This window comes from Ambystoma mexicanum, chromosome 6q, assembly GCF_040938575.1.
Source record: "Ambystoma mexicanum isolate Mex_15411 chromosome 6q, UKY_AmexF1_1, whole genome shotgun sequence".
Taxonomy (NCBI): Eukaryota; Metazoa; Chordata; class Amphibia; order Caudata; family Ambystomatidae; genus Ambystoma; species Ambystoma mexicanum.
In genome coordinates, this window is record NC_090937.1 from 82,983,959 (window position 1) to 83,001,751 (window position 17,793).

Genomic DNA, 17,793 nt, shown 5'->3' on the forward strand with positions numbered 1-17,793 from the left:
CGCAGTTATAAACCAAAGTTCAACGCCCGCTCCTGGCCTCTGAGTTTCAGTGAAGCCTCCACTGCCTGCACATTACCGATAGGACAAGCTCCATTCTGGGGGCGTTACTAAGCCACATGTTAGGGAGCACTTGGTACCTACCGCCCTAACACCCCGATTCATGGAACTTTTAGCGTGGTCTAAAGTGACTTGGAACGGCCAGCAAACTCCCTGATTGACCCAGCGGTGCAACGTGTAAAGTCACTCTGCTGCACTCCGCGAAAAGTTCCATGAATCATGGCAAGGGTGTTTGTTGGGAGTGAAGACTCACTTTGAGCCAGTGCAAAGTCGGGCCCCAAAACGTTAGCATTCCCAACGCGCTGTCTGTGGTCAGAGTGCGCAGTGCTTTTGAATCCAGTATTAATGCTCTCACTTAGGGTACCCACAGTTGCACCAACGTCGCTTGACCTTTAAGGCGTATTAAGATGCAGGGTGCAATAAGCCTGGCAAATTGGTCCTTACTGATTTTTATAGCGCCTCAGTGAGAATGAATGGCCATAGAGTAATGTACCCATTCAACACAAACCTAAGAATAACAATGCCAGAGTAACAAACACGGATTTTGGGTTTGACGGTATTGGTAAATTTCGAGTTTCGTTAACAAGACCTTTTTCCCCTCTTGATTTTGTGCGGAGGAGGTTTCCTTCCCACTAAAGAATTATCGCATACAGTTCTGCCCATGCTGGAACCATTGCCCAAATGAATCCTATGGACTCCGAAACGGGGAAAACCATAAGGGTCTTCATGACCCTGAGTAATCTGGCCCCTTCTGGTTACATGTTCAATGCATGCCAGCTTCCCTTACCCAGCAGCTTTGCAACGGAATGCCCTCCCGCCATCCCTAAGAGTTGAGAACTCCCACAGATCCTCCCGCAAAGCTGACAATACTCTGCTCTTTATCTAACCCTGACTCCACACCATCTGTATAAAATGCTATTGATATGCCGGATTGTAATATTTGTAATGCCTGCATTCAGTTTGCATTCATCAAATACCATCCAGATGCCGCATGTAACTAAGCTCATCACATGTACCAGCGCCTCGATGCCCAAGCGCTGTTTGCATGCTATGTACATTTAAATAAATAAATATGGTAACAGTAAATTAGTTTGGAGGTATTGTCAGAGGTAATACTCTCAAACTCATAATCAGGATCATGGTTCTCTTTTTCCGCTCAGCCTACTATACATGTATTACTGTGGCATTACAAACCCGTTCCATAAGATAGACGGGGGTTGGCGGGGTAACATATTGGCAGCCCGGGTTATAACAGCCTTTGCGAAGCGAGGGTGGCTAACGAGGGCACCGGGACGTTATCCCCCTGGTGTAGCCAGTGGAACAGGTTACTAACGCCGTTGGCACAGCGGGTTACCAAAGCGGTAACTCAGGGGTGCTAAAAAAAAAGTATTTTCATTCATTGAAAGGGACGTCCAGCGCCTCATGTTCAATGAATGAAAATACTTTGCCAAGATTGCTGCCATGGCTGTAGAAAACTTGGCTCCGTACGGTACGTGCCCCTATTCCATTACCACGCGCCGGAAAACCATGATCCAGGAATGCTGCCGCGGCGGGTGGAGCCGCTGCAGCCACCACAATCGGGTAAGTGGGATTCAAGGGGGGGGGCTAGCAAAAAAAAGGGGAAAGGGAGGGTGGGAGGAAGATGGCACTGTGGGTGAGGGCAGCAGCCTGCGGGTTCTGTGGAATGTGGGCTGAGATCAGAGGTCACAGCCCGCGATCCGCAGAACCTCACTGTCTGCGCCCCTCCACCCTGTGTGCTAATTTGAATTATTTTACCTCCTGAAATATCGCCTGCTTAATTGTTGTACTCATTTGCTGAAATTGTTGACAATATGGCAGAGGCAGGGAATTCTCGGCCCCATGATCACCAGGCAAGGCTATCTAAATTCATGAAAGATGCGAAAACCCACATTTTCAGACAGGCTTCCCAATAACTCAGTATTGTAGTATGCCGGGTGCAGGACCTCTCCTCTGATAGGTTTTTGGATTACTTTTCTCCCATAGACTTCAGCGGGGTGTTTATGGTTGCAAACACACCACAATTCTGAATTACATTTCAGGGCAGGTTGGTTTCCATCAAGAAAACTTGGCTGACCTAGCACACCTTTTATGCCACTTTCTCTATCATTCAAAGGCCAAAAACTGGAAAAAGTGCACAAAATATCTCACAAAAATAAACCCAGTGTGTTTACTGTGTAAGTGTGCTTAAACACCTCATAACCGCTTATTGGGAATGAATATGAGGCGTCCCCGTTAAAGACAGTTATCCTTTAGCTACCATCAGAAACATTCAAGCACCAGTTTCCTTACCTAGAACTTCACTGTACATCCGGGTCAATTCTCCCCACATGAAATGGTGGAAGAGTGCATCCTGGGACAGATAAAACAGTACATTTGTCAACCTCTCTTTGAATGACATCTGGTCAGGCAATCCCGCCGCAGCACCAGGGACATAGGAGGGTGGAGCTGGGGCCTGCCCACAGTGTCTCTCCATTGCGTTGGCCATAGAAAATCGAATAGTATAAATGAAAGGAATTTTAAGAATCTGGGCCACCAGTTCCCCACATGGTGCAAAAGGGTCCGAGAGAAGTACGTCAAACCCATTCTCTTGCAGCTTCCTCAGCAGTTTGTTGTTTCGAGCAACGCTGTGGCAGACATCTTGTTTTTGAGCAGTTATGTTCGACACGGACTCTTTCAGTTTGAGAAAGGATTCCCAGTACGAGAGTCTAGGCAGGTCGTTAATCCACAGCTGCATGAAGTCGTCTGCCATGGCTTTGTTCCTCTCCCTTGTGAATGGAACGGGGTAGACCTCAAAGGAGAAAGGCTCGGGTTGGGAGTGATTGATAAGCAGGTGTGCTGGATGCGCCAGTACGGTCACCTCATGGCCGCGGCGAGCAAGCTCCGTCAGGATGGGTATCATGTTTATCCAGTGACTGCCGTCAGCGGGCCACACCAGCACCTTTCCAGAGAACACCTGCCCGGTGCCACACACAACAAGCACGGCCACTGCTGAAATCCACTTCAGAGCCATAGCGGCTGCACACACTTCCAATGAATGGTTATGCTCCAAACAACGCTCGCAGAAGGCGCACGCATAACAAGGGAACAGAAGGGCAACCTCGAAGAGTGACTAGCTGTTTCTACACCGTCAGCAAACATACAAAGGCAGATCGTAAAACACAAAGACCTGTTAGCACAAACGGCTTTTCTGGTAGATAGTTTGGGCCCGATTCATGGATTTTTTTTTCACGGTTCAAAGTGCCTTAATTTGCACTGTTAAAAAGTGCATTTGCTCTGCCGACACAAACCCTGATTCATGGAACTGGTCAAGTGAATTTTTGCAGTGCAAAGTCATTTTTACAGTACAAAATGACTTTGCAGGGCAAAAATACACTTTGCACGGTTCCAGGAATCAGGATTTGTGTCAGTAGTGCAAAGTCACTTTTCAGCAGTGCAATGAAACGTCTTGTACATTACTGTAACCTGTAAACTTGCGCACAGATACTTCCGGGTTTGGCGCGGTATTGAAATAACTAACTAAATAAATAAAAAAACACAAGTCACTTTAAACTGTGCAAAAAATGCCATGAATTGGGGCCACATGGCATAACAGCCAGGGAAAGGAAGAATGCACAATTCTCTACTTCCTCAGAGTGACAAGTTATCAATAAGGCATTACAACCCAGGGAGAGAGGGCTGTTAATAGGTGTTATTGGTCCACACCCATGTGCGAGTTACAACAGTAACTGATGATAACACTCACGAACAGCCCTCAACGCCCCAGGGCAGTAATGCCAGAACAACGTCGCAAAATCACAACATTTTAAAACGGGCCAGATACACAATGAACCTGCCGGAGAAGGTGCTCGGAACTTTGCAGTGTGCATTGTCCTGGTGACATTTTGGCTAAGGCAACATTTCGGAGGTAAACGCCAAGCTTTATGCCAGTAGTTAAACCCAACATTCCACAAGGTCAATACCACATCAAAATTGTCAAGCCATTTCATCTAGGACGTCAGCGTTCATTGTTGACCATACCCAGCTCTTTTTTTAAACTCTCTGGTAGTTTCTCTGGTGATAATGCTACCGTCTTGAGCATCATGACCGAGGTTTAAGCTTGGATGAATGTAAATTGGCTTGGCCTCAATACAAATAAAACAGAATTATTGATGGTATATCCCCGTTCCCTGGCTCCAGCTTTAATATTATCCCCCCTTTAGTTTGAACTCAAGTCCTCTCCCTTTACACAGCAAGGTCAAGTCCCTAGGCATGTATCTAGTCCCTGATTTTGATTTTTCCTATCAAATGAGCGAGATCGCTAGCACCACTTCATACTACATTCGGCTGTTCAGGCATTTTCGTCATATCCTTTCTCAAGATCACCTTATTGTAATCGCTTCGGCCATTATAAACTCAAAACCGGACTACTGTAATTCACTCTATGTTGGCCTTTCCAAATCCCTTTGCTACAAGCTACACATTCTGCAAAACAGCACATTGAGAACTGCACTGAATCTTCAGGTCCTCATCACTCTGCATTGAAACAACTTCATTGGCTACCCGTGCCAGTAAGGATTTCGTTTGAAATCCTTACTTGGATTCATAAATATATTTACAGTAGGGCCCCTTATCTCTCAAATAGATTACTCAGTGACTCATCTGGCGAGGTCAGACTTCCACCACACAATGCTTCTAGCCCCTAACCTGCAGATTTAAATTAAATAAGGCTAGGGAAGAAGCTTTTCAGGCTAGGGTTCTCTCTGTACAAACTGCCTACAAATCTTAGAACCAAATTCAACTTTATTAAGTTTTTAAAAAAAACTCACAACTTTTATTTTCTGGCAATATCTACCTGATTGACTGAGTGGTCATCATACTCACTACCATTTCTGCTTGTTTGTTCACAGTGCTCTCTTGTTCTTGGGTTTGAGCTCTCTATGAATGGCAATTGACATAACATAACATAACATAACATAACATAACATAACATAACATAAATGCTCACTAAAAGTTTCTGAGCACTTTCCCCAACTGTTTTCTTTTGCTTCTAATCGGTTTTTAATCTCTGTTATTGTAATTTTGCCATATCATAATGGCATTACAGCCTTGGGGAGATGGCCATAGTTATATCGCCTTAGGCTCATAACTGGAGTGTAGGCCGATAACGCCGGTTACAGCCCTCCCCCTCTGGGCTTTAATGTCTCAGCATACCATTCCACATTGCTGGAAATTGACATTTTTTTTACTGGGGATCCAACCCGGAGAGGGGCAGGGAGAGAATGGATGAAGCAGCGTTCAAGAAGGTGGGGGGGGGGCAGAGGACGGTGTATTTTACTCACCCCCCCATCATTATTTGCATCTCAATCCCTCTGAAAATTTATCATGAACACCTTGGAAATAGCCCAGTTTCTTATATTGTCATCAAAGTATAAAATGTGGAGAATTAACAAGGAATTCCACAGATTCTTGCTAAGACCCTCAAGTGGTCTTGTGGGGAAGTGTTGCATTTGAACTGGGTGACCATGTTTCAAATCCCAGCCTCACACCACGGCATTCTAAAATAAAATGTAGAATGCACATGCAATGATATGGGTGATATTTTTTGCCAGATCAGGCTCAATGTCAGCACTGCCATTCCATCAATTGAGATCCTTTTACTTCATGCTTTCTTTCTGTAATAGACTTCTGGGGCTACCATTCCTTCTTTCCACAGCCTTGGGCACGCATACCTCATGCCGGTGCCCTGGCATTTCCTTTTCATTGTTTTTACTTCACCAGCAACAGTGAGACCCCCGTGATCCACCCGTTTTTTCCCCATCAGCAAGACTGTCCTCGAAAAGGTAATCATGGTGAGATGATCCGGTATCTCACACCTTTTCCATGTTAGAACAGCAGCCGCAATGTCTGAAGACACTGGGCCTCATTACACGGTAGGCGGTAAAAAATGTGATTTACCGTCATGGCGCTATTAGCGTGTCTGCCATCGTAGGAGACCGCTAATAGCGTTCCATTACGAGTTAGCGGACACGCGCATAGGGCCATGCCGGTAAATGACCCTACCGCCATGGCGCAAAAGCACCTTTCCGGCTCCGACCAAAGTGCTGATAGCACCTCCGCCCTCATGCTGCACGCTATTAGCGGTCACCGCTGTTAGCGGTCACTGCTATTAGCGGTCACCGTAAAACACCGGAACCGGAAATAGCGTCATCGCACCGGAACGGGAAAGAGCCCGGCGGCCATCTTTAAAAACACAATCCATTGCCATCCCCTGCACTCAGGACCTGCAGCAACACCACGACTGGCAAAACCACATCCCACAAGAACAAACAATGCCCAAGGCCCTAAAGAAAGCTGATGCGAGCCAGCGCAAAGAACGCTTCTCAAACGAGGAATTGAAAATGCTGGCAGACACCCTGGCTGCAAATGCAGACGTAGTGTTCGCTGGCGACATGCGGCGCCCTGCACTCCTGAGAAAAAAGGAAATCTGGGCTGAGGTGGCGCAGAAAGTCAGTGCGGTGGGCTCCACCCCCCCGCACCGTAAAGGACGTGCGCAAGCAGTGGGATGATCTGCGCCTCCGTGTACGCAGCATTTTATCGGCCAACAGGAATCTGGCCATGGGCACAGGAGACGGAGGTGGATCCCCGATGAAGATGCAGTAGTGGGAGGAGACATGTGCCAGCACCATTGGCATAGAATCCATCGAGGGAGTGGGCCGAATGGAATATGGTGTGGCAACAACGTCAGACGGAGGTGAGTGACCACGCAAAACACAGCAATGCTAAGCATGAGTCCCTCCCCCAAATGTGAAATGGGAATTAGCTAATGGATGGGGTCATCACACACACATGTACACAACCCTGCATATATGCCGTGCACATCCCCACACAACCACATGCATGCAGCACCTCACACACGTGTCACCCTGACACATGTCCGGATGACCCACCCATCTGGCCAACAACCTGCAGGCCCAAACTAGATGTCCAAATCCAAAGAACTGCAGCAACAACAACATATGCATGATGCACGTTGACCCATCACTGATGCTATCCCTGTCTTGCTCCCCCACAGGGTCACATTCTGACAGTGAGGAGCTGGACTCTGCAACGCAGACCCCACCACCCAAAAAGCAGGCCAAGGGAAAGGATGCAGGCACCAGGTCCAGTACATCGAGGGGCACTGGTATATCTGGAGTGGCCCAGCGTTCAAAAGCCACACACGCAACGACCACACCAAGGATCGAAATGCCATCCGACACTGTGGCAGCACCCCCACCACCCACCCCCACCACTCAGGAGCCAGTGCCAGAAGGCACGCCGTCCGCAGCCAATAGCTCCCTCGGGGAAGCAGCAGCCACGGCACCTATGAGTGATGTGGACGACCCATGTCCGACACCGGAAGGGCAGCGTACACCCAGCACCCAGCTGTCCCCACTCCACAGCCCATGCAACACATCCAATGGCAGCATCCATGAGGTGCATGCCGGAGATTCAATGGATGGGTCATTCAGTCCCGTGGCGAGCTCACCTGATGTCTGCCACATGCAGCAAGCTGCGCCGAGGAGTAACAGGGGCAGGGCCGCAGTCGACACCATGTGCCTGATATGCCAGCGCCAGGAGGAGCTCAATGCCCTGGTTGCCCGGCAAGTGAGCGAGGCTGCCTCGACCAGGGAGGAGATCCGGGTGTTGTCAAGGGACATGAAAGCTGCCATGGACAGCAACACGACGCGCCTATGTGACGAGATGGCCGCTGTGAGGCAGGTCCTAACGCGCATTGCTGAGGCGATGGAGAGCATGCGTCACTCACAGGGAGCAGATCAACCAGCCACCCCCTCGTCTACTAGCTCCGACCAGACAACCATCCTGCGCAGGTTCAGCCGGTCCTTGCGGCGGTCAGACTCACAACCCCCCAATGGTGGTAGTGGAGGAGGGAAGTAGGGCCAGCCTGTCCCTGTTGACACTTGGGAACTAATGCAGCACTGATGTGCACACCATGTTTGGTGGAGTTGTGGGGGGAGGGAGGTGAGGGTGTTTGGTGGAGTTGTGGGGGGAGGGGGGTGAGGGTGTTTGGGGGAGTTGTGGGGGGAGGGGGGTGAGGGTGTTTGGTGGAGTTGTGGGGGGAGGGGGGTGAGGGTGTTTGGTGGAGTTGTGGGGGGGGTGAGGGTTGTTGGGGTGGAGGGTACATGCACGTTTGAATGACATAATGCTCAATACACGTAATGGCATGGATAATCACATGACTGGACATTGATCATTGTGTATGTGTGCTTTATTGTTGAAGGGTGCACTGTGTTTATGTCCTCCATACACCCCGTGCCCTGAGCTGAACACCAATTGCACCCTCCTAATCCATGTGCATCGGAAACAATGGTCTATCAGGTGCTGCCGCACAGCACGTCCCTCATGGGCATCGCCACCTGCATGACCTGCAGCCCCCTCTCCTCCACCCTCATCCCCGTCATCATCCTCAGACGGTGGTCGCAGTTCTATGTCAGGGGGCATTGGCACATTCCGTCTGATACACATATTGTGAAGCATGACACATGCCATGGTGATCTTGGCCACCTTCTCATGCCCGTACAGGAGTGCCCCGCCCGACCTGCTGAGGCACCGGAAGCGTTCCTTCAATAGGCCGAATGTCTGCTCGATCACCACGCGGCTACGGGTGTGTGCATGATTGTAGTCCTCTTCGTGCCTGTTCTGTGGGTTCCGCACAGGGGTAAGGAGCCACCTCTTCAGGGGATAACCTGCATCACCTGCATGGGTGCAACAATGGGTATGTGTAAGTGTCTACATAATGTGGAGCGTGCACATATCACACAAACAAACATTGTATATTCAACGACATCCAGAGATCCAAGCACGCATGGCAATCAGGGTAACTGCAATGTGGGAAGGTGAGGTGGTCCTTGCAAGTGGACATGCACCATGCATGCATATGGCAGGGATTGCCATGTCCCGCCTGAGTTTAAGTGATTTGTATTTCCTGGACCTGGCAACGTTAGTGCCACACTGCTAATACACTGCCATTCCTTAGTTGATTTCCCCATGCTGTTTGATGGCAATTCAGTGGTGGGGTACGGGTGTGCCTCACCACAATGGCTACAGGGGATCCATTTGTATGCACTCATGTGCGCGGACCATTTCTGATGTTGTTCAGCGTACATTTCAGTTGTGATTTTGATATGCATGTTGCTGATTTGTGTAATGGGGGAAATGGTGTGTTGTGCGGTGTGCATGTTGTTTCGAATGGCCTGTTTGGCGTAATGGATTGATATGTTTGTCGTGGCACTCACTTCCAGCATGTGGTTTTGTCTCTGGTCCATTGTGGGCTGCCTCACTGTACAGTGATGCAAAAATGTATGTCCATTCTTCTCATGACACCAGTTCACGCCCAGTTGGAGTATGCATCTCCCCCCCCCATTCACGCCCAGTTGGAGTATGCATCCCCCCCCCATTCACGCCCAGTTGGAGTATGCACCCCCCCCCCATTCACGCCCAGTTGGAGTATGCATCTCCCCCCCCATTCACGCCCAGTTGGAGTATGCATCTCCCCCCCCACTCACAATCCACATCACACTGACATGTGGTCGGCCTGCTACTCACCAAGTAGCCACGAACGTTGTCCAGCATGTCGCTCCATGTATCGTGGTATTGTCGAGTTCCGCAGGACCATTGCATCATGGGTTGAACCGGGATATCGGGCACAGCAATGTGTGATGATCTTGTTGGAGTCACATACCATTTGAACGTTGATGGAGTGGTATAGCTTTCTGTTATGGTACACTGCCTCATTGGCATGTGGGACCACCAGTTCTACATGGGTACAGTCGATGGCCCCGATGCAACTTGGGATGCCTGCCAGTGAATGGAAGCCAACTTTGGTGTTGGAGATCTCCTGGGCAGTCCGTGGCATGTATATGTGTTGACTTGTGTGCTTCAGGAGGGCATCGAGCACCTGGTTCAGTGTGCGTGAGAATACTGGTTGTGATATGCCATGCATCTGACCTACCGTATGCTGGTAGGTGCCTGTGGCCAAGAAGTGGAGCACTGTTACTACCTTCAGTAGAGGGGGGATGGCAGTACGGATGTCAATGAGACTCACAATGTCGTTGTATATCATGTCTACTATGGTGGTGATGGTATCCCAGTCCAGACGGTACAGGGTGTGTATCTGCTCAGGGGTTAGGTTGACTGGACTGGCTCTGATCCTGGGAATTGGTGGCTGCCTCTGTGGTATCACTAGGTGCACTGGTGGTGCTTGCTGCGCCTGTCTTGCCCTCCTCCTCCTCCTCCTCCTCCTGCGTCTCCTCTGTGCTGCCTGTTGTTGTAGCTGCTGCACTGCAATCATGTCCTCTAGCCCATGTAACGCTGCTAGTATTGCATCCATTTTGGTGTGGGAATGGGTGTGGGGAGGGGTGTGGTGTGCTATTTTGTGCTGCCAGTCTCCATTGCCTCCACCTGTGCTGATTTTGTTCACCTGTGGCAGGTGGGAACTCTGCTGTGCTCTTTTAACGTGTGGTTCGCGATGCCGGTATTAGCGCCTTGCCGGTAAGGGTTCTTTGGGTCTACTACATGCCGGTATTGCCATGTACGCATGGCTCGTGATGCCGTGATATTAGCGCTATGCCGCTATTTCCGGTCTGAGGGGGCGCGCGCTCACGGACTTGCCACTAATAGTGCCACCTACTTAGCGGTGCCGCTAATAGCGGTATGTCCGGGTCGTGATTGGGGAGGGGATTTACCGATACCGGTAATCCCTTACCGGTAACGGTATGTCCCTACTGCCTACCGTGTAATGAGGCCCAGTGTCATTTGAAATGATTGTGATAATTCCCCCTCAGTTTATCCTCTATTATTCACAAAGAAAAGTTAGGCACTGTGTTAGTCCAGTTTTAAAATCACACAAGTTGCAGATTGTGATACCTTTTAATCAGACTAACTCATAAGTCTATGCAGAGATGGAACAAAACATTAGCTTACAAAGTCCCACAGACCTCTTCATCAGATGTGGCAGTTGAAATGATTCGTAAAGAAAAGCCACAGCACAGATCACGCTCAAAATGAATAGAAAAGCAACATTTCATTGGCTGGAGGAACAGAATGAATTGAATGTGGGCTTGGAACTGCTTTCTTATCGAAAAGGCCATAAACACTCCTAGAAGTAGGTGTTGAAAACAGTAAACATTCTGAGAGTTGCATTTAACAGGAAAAAAGTGAAAAACAGATTACTTTCACATGTAACCATCAAGTTAGGTACAAGCAGTCTTATGGTGGACCTTGTTAGTTTCATAAAATTACTTGTTATTATGTTATTTTAAAAGGCGCATTGTAGTGAGAGGTTTGAAAACACAACAATGGGAAATGTGGTAATTTTGTATTTTAATCACAGAGTCTAAAAAAGTGTTTTGCAGCCTCGAAGTAGCGTCTAAGTGTTTTAGTAATTCCAAAGTAGCAGCTAAGGCTTCCTGGCTGGTAAATAGTTTGTCTCTACAAAAATGTGCTCTAAGGTGTAACTGATGCAGTCTCCAATGTTACCTCACTATGCCTGAAGCTCCGCAATGGCTTCCTGGCTTGCATACAGTGTGACAAATGAAAAAACAAACATTAGCCATTTTTGGACGGTGCAGTGTCAGCTGTTTCTGGGCTTGTCTCATGCTCAGTGCCAAACAGTTGAGCTTAGACGCCCAAGATTTCCGTTGTGGGTGTCCTGTGCCCCTCACGCATTAGGGATCCTGAAGAGTAGTATCTGGCAGCTGCTAGTGAGAAATGGTGACTCCCCCTGAGTCTTCTGAGATTGCCCTACTGGACCTAGGTTCAAAGTTGGCCATATTGTGTCATGAATCCAATGCCGATGTTATGACCGCTGCCTTTTAGGTTAAGCATCTTCAGGTACTTGAGCTCCCACGTCCTTCAGTGTGTGGTATTCAAGAGAACACCTTTTAAAACCATCACAGATAGATCCTGCAATGAATGCCTGTTAGGAAAGATTTCTCTTTACTGCACCTTTCCTTCCATTTCTATGGACCCCCAAACGTTTTGCCTTTATTTTTTAATCTGTCCTGTTCTTTTTACAGTGCAGTGAAGCCTTAAGCTTCACTACACTGGCTCTGCTCATCTGTTATGGGGAAAGTGACATGTCCTTCAGACTGTCAGTACTGAGAAACATTGTTTCCCTTAGTCTAGCTACTTTGTTATTACCCTTAGTAACTTGCTATCATTTGTGGTAACTTTTTATCATTGTACTATGCATCTTACAATGCAGTACAATGGGGTACATTTTTTGTTTTGCCCTCGACTAACACTTAGAGGATTTTTTGTTACTCCGGGTGTTCTAAATGGACAAGCTGGTGGCAGCAGTGGCTTTTTACTATTTTTGGTGCATTTCGTTTTAGCCTTATCATGTTTATCGCATTTGGCTACCATCTGTGGCTAGTGGTCAAACATGGCCATGCCACAAGATCTTTTGCTTGTCCTTTGGCAATCTTGTCTTTTACCATTCTTCCTAGCTGTGAGGCCAAGACAATCCTTGTATGGACTTCAAGTGCCCGGGAAAGCAGAGGCCTTTGTCTGGCTACTGGAGGGCTGTGTGTGTTTGCTGAAAGGAAGTGGGCTGGGACTTCCACAAACTGGTGCCAGTGTGTCTGAGTGGTATGCATGAGTTTTGCTTCCAGTGGTCCTGATTGCTGGTGCGTGTGTGTGTGTGTGTGGGGATGAGGTCCCTAACTCCACCCAGTGGGTAACTTCATCGATCAACCTAGAGCCCCAGGACCAACAGCAGGGCCAAGGAGTGGCACCAGTGATCTATGACTTACTATCTTAGGATAGTGTTACATCAGGTAGTAGCGAGGTTGAGCTCTTAGACGAAGTACTGAATAGGAAACTAGGTCCCATTTTGGACTCCCTACTCTCTCTCTATGCAACTGGTCATGGGTTCATTAGCAATTATAGATGATTCCATCAGGTCAATTAAGAAGGGCCTTTCTGAGCTAAATGTTATTGCACTGGAATCTGTCCCTCGAGTGGAGAACATCATAAGGGCATTACCATCAGGCAACCTTTGTGCTTCAGTGGGGAATGATATGTTGCTTGGTGCTACCACATCTTGCATTGTTAAAGCTGATATTTGCCTTCACTTTCAGACTGCTAACCATTTGGAGGGTAGGCCTCGTTACAGTAAAAATCCTAATGCAACCTTGAAGCTAAAGGGAAAGGATGGTTTTGATTTGCCTCCTGCGCCGCCCCCCCTAGGTGGGGGTTATAATTGGTATACCCGTGTTATCCAATGAGAGAGGTGAGTCAAAGGCCTTGCTGATAAATAAAGCAAGCCATTGGGTGAAAACGAATTTCCAAGGCCCAAAGTAGATCCCTGTTTAATATTAATGGTTGGGTGTGTCTGACCCCAAAAACAACTGTTGATGGAGACTGTGTGGTTGTAACCCTAGCAAATCCCTTACTTCTAGCCTATCTTACTAATTCCAATCTTTCTAGAGGGCGCTTCTTCAATGACCTACAACACACTAGTAGGTTTCTTCCTCTTGCCTTCTTCTACCTACCAAATGTATCATATTTGAGCAACACTGGGGTAAAACATGTGTAAAGACATCAGTTGGAGGACAATAGGAACAGTAGTGGAATGAGTAGGGCCTCTTGAAACAACTGAAATACTTCAAACACATGGCCTTGTGTCAAGTCTAGGGCTGAATCTCTCCCATTTGGCCAAACCTCCATGCTAGAGGGGGCTAGTATTGGCTCTAATCAATATGACGTGCTAGCAACCATCGAAATAGATTGACTGGATCCCCCTTTAACCTCGGGTTTAGCCACAGTTCTCACTCAATCTTCTAATAGTGAGGTAGATCAGGGTTGGCAGCAGGGGTTTCGCTACGTCTGGAAAAGACCCGGGGCTATGCTGATGTCGGAAATGTCGGGACTCGGGGCTAGCTAGCCTTTTGGTTGTAGCTCCTGAGATTCTATCCGGGGCTACAACCAAAAGACCAGGGGCTATAGCACCCGTAGCCCCCACCAGCAACGCCTCTGGTCGGCAGAGGCACTTGATCTCCCACCAGGCCTTAACATTGTTTCTATCATGGGATATTGCGCGGGGCCTAGGCCACATTTGTTGATCAGGACACATTAGTCTTCTTGAAATTGTTTGATTTGATTCTCCTACAAGAGACTTGGGCCTTACACAATTTATTTATAGATGGATTTATATCCTTCTCACTTCTAGCATGTAAGAACAAGAGAGGGCGATGTTTTGGGGGAATGGTAATCCTGATTAAGGCATCACTGGAATGCAGGGTTAAAGTCATTTATACTAACCTGAATTACCTGCAATTGATTAAACGCACAAGAGCATCCCTTGAGTATCATCAATTTGTATAACAGCCCACATATGTCTGAAACGAATAGACTGGGTGTATTTAAGGAACATTTGCAAGAGAAAGTGATCCCTGTGCTGAAGCCTAATACTATTCTTTTGCTGGGAGGAGATTTATTGTTAAATTGGGGGAGGGGTTACCTGAAGACCTCTATGATATAACTTAAGACTCAGTTCGTGGCATCCCAACTCCCCAGATGAAGGATACCCGTACTTGTGCCAGAGGATCATAGCTTTCTTATTGACTCCTTGAATGGGGGTTCTGCTCTGTCAATGGCTGCATTGCCACAGACATATCTGGACATATGACCTTAAGCAATCATCACGGTACTTCGACTATTGACTGTTTCTGTCTTCAGGTTAATCAGTGGCATTCGATACATGAATTTGTAGTCATTTGCCTCCGACTTCTATGGCAGTGCAACTCATTGATGATGTCCAACATGAATCATCTAGATATAGCAGAGGCGAATCGGCACTGTAAGAGAAGAATCAAGCGCAAGAGGATTGATCCTTCTAAATTCTATCAGGATGTAAGTTCCTCCTTTTCATCATTGATGCTATCTATTCTAGATGACTCTTCAACCCCCCCTTTCTGCGGTAGGCTTTTTCAATCAACTAATGGGATCATTGTCGTGCTTGTTTCAGAGAGAATTTACAAAGAAAAAGCATCAAGTGAGAGTTTGGTTTAATGAACAGTGTAAAACGCCAAAACTGGCTCTCCCTTTTGCTTTGAGATCTCCTATAAGATCTAAAGGAGAAATCATTCAGGCAAGAGCTGCCTTTTGGGCAGCCCTAACGAAACGGAAAAGGGAATTGGAAGAAGAGGCATGGGAAACCTTGGTGGAAGCAGCATCGGCAAAGGGTTCTAAGACATTCTGGAAGTTTGTGGCCCAGGGGCCACTATATAAGTGAATCGAGAAAGGCACAGAGACGCATGTTGTGGCAAAGGCTTGGGTAGAACATTTTTCCAAACTGTATCATGGCCCCACTGAGAAAGCAGTCAGGATAGTACATGACATGCCCCAGAAATATTCTCTGAATGAGGTTTCTCTCGCTATCGCAAATCAGGCTCATAATCTAGTCCCTGGCCCTGATGCAGTCCCGGCAGACATTCTTCTGGTTCTGGGAGACCTATGGGCTCCATTGTTAACCTATAGCTTTAATGCTATTTTGGAAACTTGTGAGATACCCTCCTCTTGGAAACTGCCCATTATTTGCCCCATTTCCAAAAAAGGAGACTGCACAAGTCCTCTCGCCTATAGACCAATGTCATTACTCTTTATGACTTTTAAGATCTTCAAAAGAGTATAGTTGGGGTATTTGGCACAGTGGATTTTGACCTACTCCATACTTTTGGATATTCACCTTGGTTCTCATCCTGGGGTGTGTATGGGGGAACAGGCACTTAATCTCTATTTGTTGGTGGCACAGTCACTATATTTCCGGGGTGAATCGATTTTCCCGGCTTTCCTGGACTTGAGCACTGCCTTTGACAAGGTTAATCAAGATAAACTATTGACTGAGCTCAGGTCCATGGACTGTCCTGTCCAGATCATAACTGCCCTTAGGCTAATAAATAGTGGTAATCAGGCGTGTGTGCAGTTTGGTCATCAGGGCCAGTGCACACCCTTTTTTATGTAAATATGGGGGTTTGACGGGTTTGTGTACCAGACACTGTCCCTTTTACATTGTACATTAATGGTCTGCACAAGGCATTGGTGGACACTAATGAAAATTACCCTAGTATGGCCAATAGTGCTTTTCCCCTCCTGGCGCATGCCAATGACACTGTCCTGATAGCCCAAACACCTAATGCACTCCACAAGCTGATTACTGGGTACACAGATTTTATGAATGTCCTAGACCTGAAAATAAATATCTCCAAATCAGAAGTAATGACCTGTGGGCTGAGGAAAAGGGCAATAAAGATGCATAAAATGTTGAGCAACAGCACCGCTATACCGAGGGTGTATGATTTTGATTACCATGACGTTCCGCAAGGCTCTGTTCTTGGACCTTTCCTTTTCTCCCTTTACACATCTCCTCTAGTGTTTTCAGCATCACCCATCACTTTTATGCAGATGATAACCAACTCTTTCTGTTCATTTCTTCCTTCATGTCTTCAATTCACGATAATCTTGCTTCCTGTCTTTCAGCCATCAAGACTTTGATGTCTGACCATTTTCTTGTTTTGAACGCAAATAAAACTGAAGTTCTTTTTTTGCCTGCTAATACTATTCCTCCTCCCTCCCCTCCCCTTTTGTTTTCTTCCTGCATTCTTTTCTCCCTATTTCTAGCTCTGCTCGTAATCTTGGTCTGTATCTTCATAATTATTTATCCTTCTCTTATCACATTTTGACTATATCACTCTCCTGTCATTATTACCTTTTCAATATCCATAAAACTAGTCCCATTCTTATGGTTAATGCCGCCAAACATTTTAATTCCTCACTTACTTTCTCACGCCTATTTTATTCTTCTATTCTACTGTTAGGTCTCCCTGTTTCTCGTGTGGTTCCTTTAAAATCTGTTTTTAATGCCTCCATTAGTTTGTTATATTTATTTTCTCCTCATGATTCTATTTCTCTGTCACTATCTTCTCTTGGATGGTTATCTATTCATTCTCATCTCAAATTAAATTGTCTCTGTATTGTTTTCAAATCCCTTTATAGTCTTGTGCCTTCGCATCTTTCATCTCTTATTTCTTTTTATTTTTCATCTCGAGCTTTATGTTCTCAGTCTCAATTCTTGCCAGTTCCTCACCCCCCTTTGCCCAATCACGATTCTGTTACTTTTCCTTGCTTGCCTCGCATTACTTGAACTCTCTTCCTCTCTCTCTTCATTCTATTACTTTTTACTCTGTATTTCGTACTTCTCTTGAGAACTATCATCTCCAGTCTTAAAGAAAATGTTGTATAGCTAGTGATTTTACATTTGATTGTACTGTAAGTGTGTCTTGTTCAGCACTTTGGTGTAAAACTCTAAATTACTTACAAATAAAATACGAATACAAAATACCTAGGTATACGGTTTTACCCACCTGTTTTCATAAAAGCCCATATCAGTAAACAGAAAAATAAAATGAGTCAATTCTTGCGGGGAGTGTCTCGTTTCATGTCCGTGTGCCACGTCCAACCACTTTCTATGATATTGAAGGTGGATGGGGCGCAGACGAAGGCAGCAACCAACTATATTGCATCGCTATGGGGTATTGAGAAGGTGCCTGAGCTACAAAACATGGAGAACACATTCTTTAAAAGGCTTTTGGGTCTCTCGAGCCCGGCACACTCATTTGCGGTGCATGTTGAATACGGTGCCAGTTTTCTAGAGGATGAGTGGTCTTTGGCACC

At 46.9% G+C, this 17,793-nt stretch overlaps 1 protein-coding gene across 6 annotated transcripts in view; it reads right to left on the reverse strand.

The window, feature by feature from the left end:
• Positions 1-17,793, reverse strand: part of LOC138515788 (UDP-glucuronosyltransferase 2A1-like) — a 428,107-nt gene that overhangs the window by 105,160 nt on the left and 305,154 nt on the right. The window contains exon 2 of one of the 6 annotated variants that reach the window (XM_069630514.1): positions 2,368-3,016. The exons of the other annotated variants lie outside the window; for them this stretch is intronic. Coding sequence (XP_069486615.1) covers positions 2,368-3,016 — 649 coding nt within the window. The remainder of the gene's footprint in view (positions 1-2,367; positions 3,017-17,793) is intronic. 6 annotated transcript variants of the gene reach the window in all.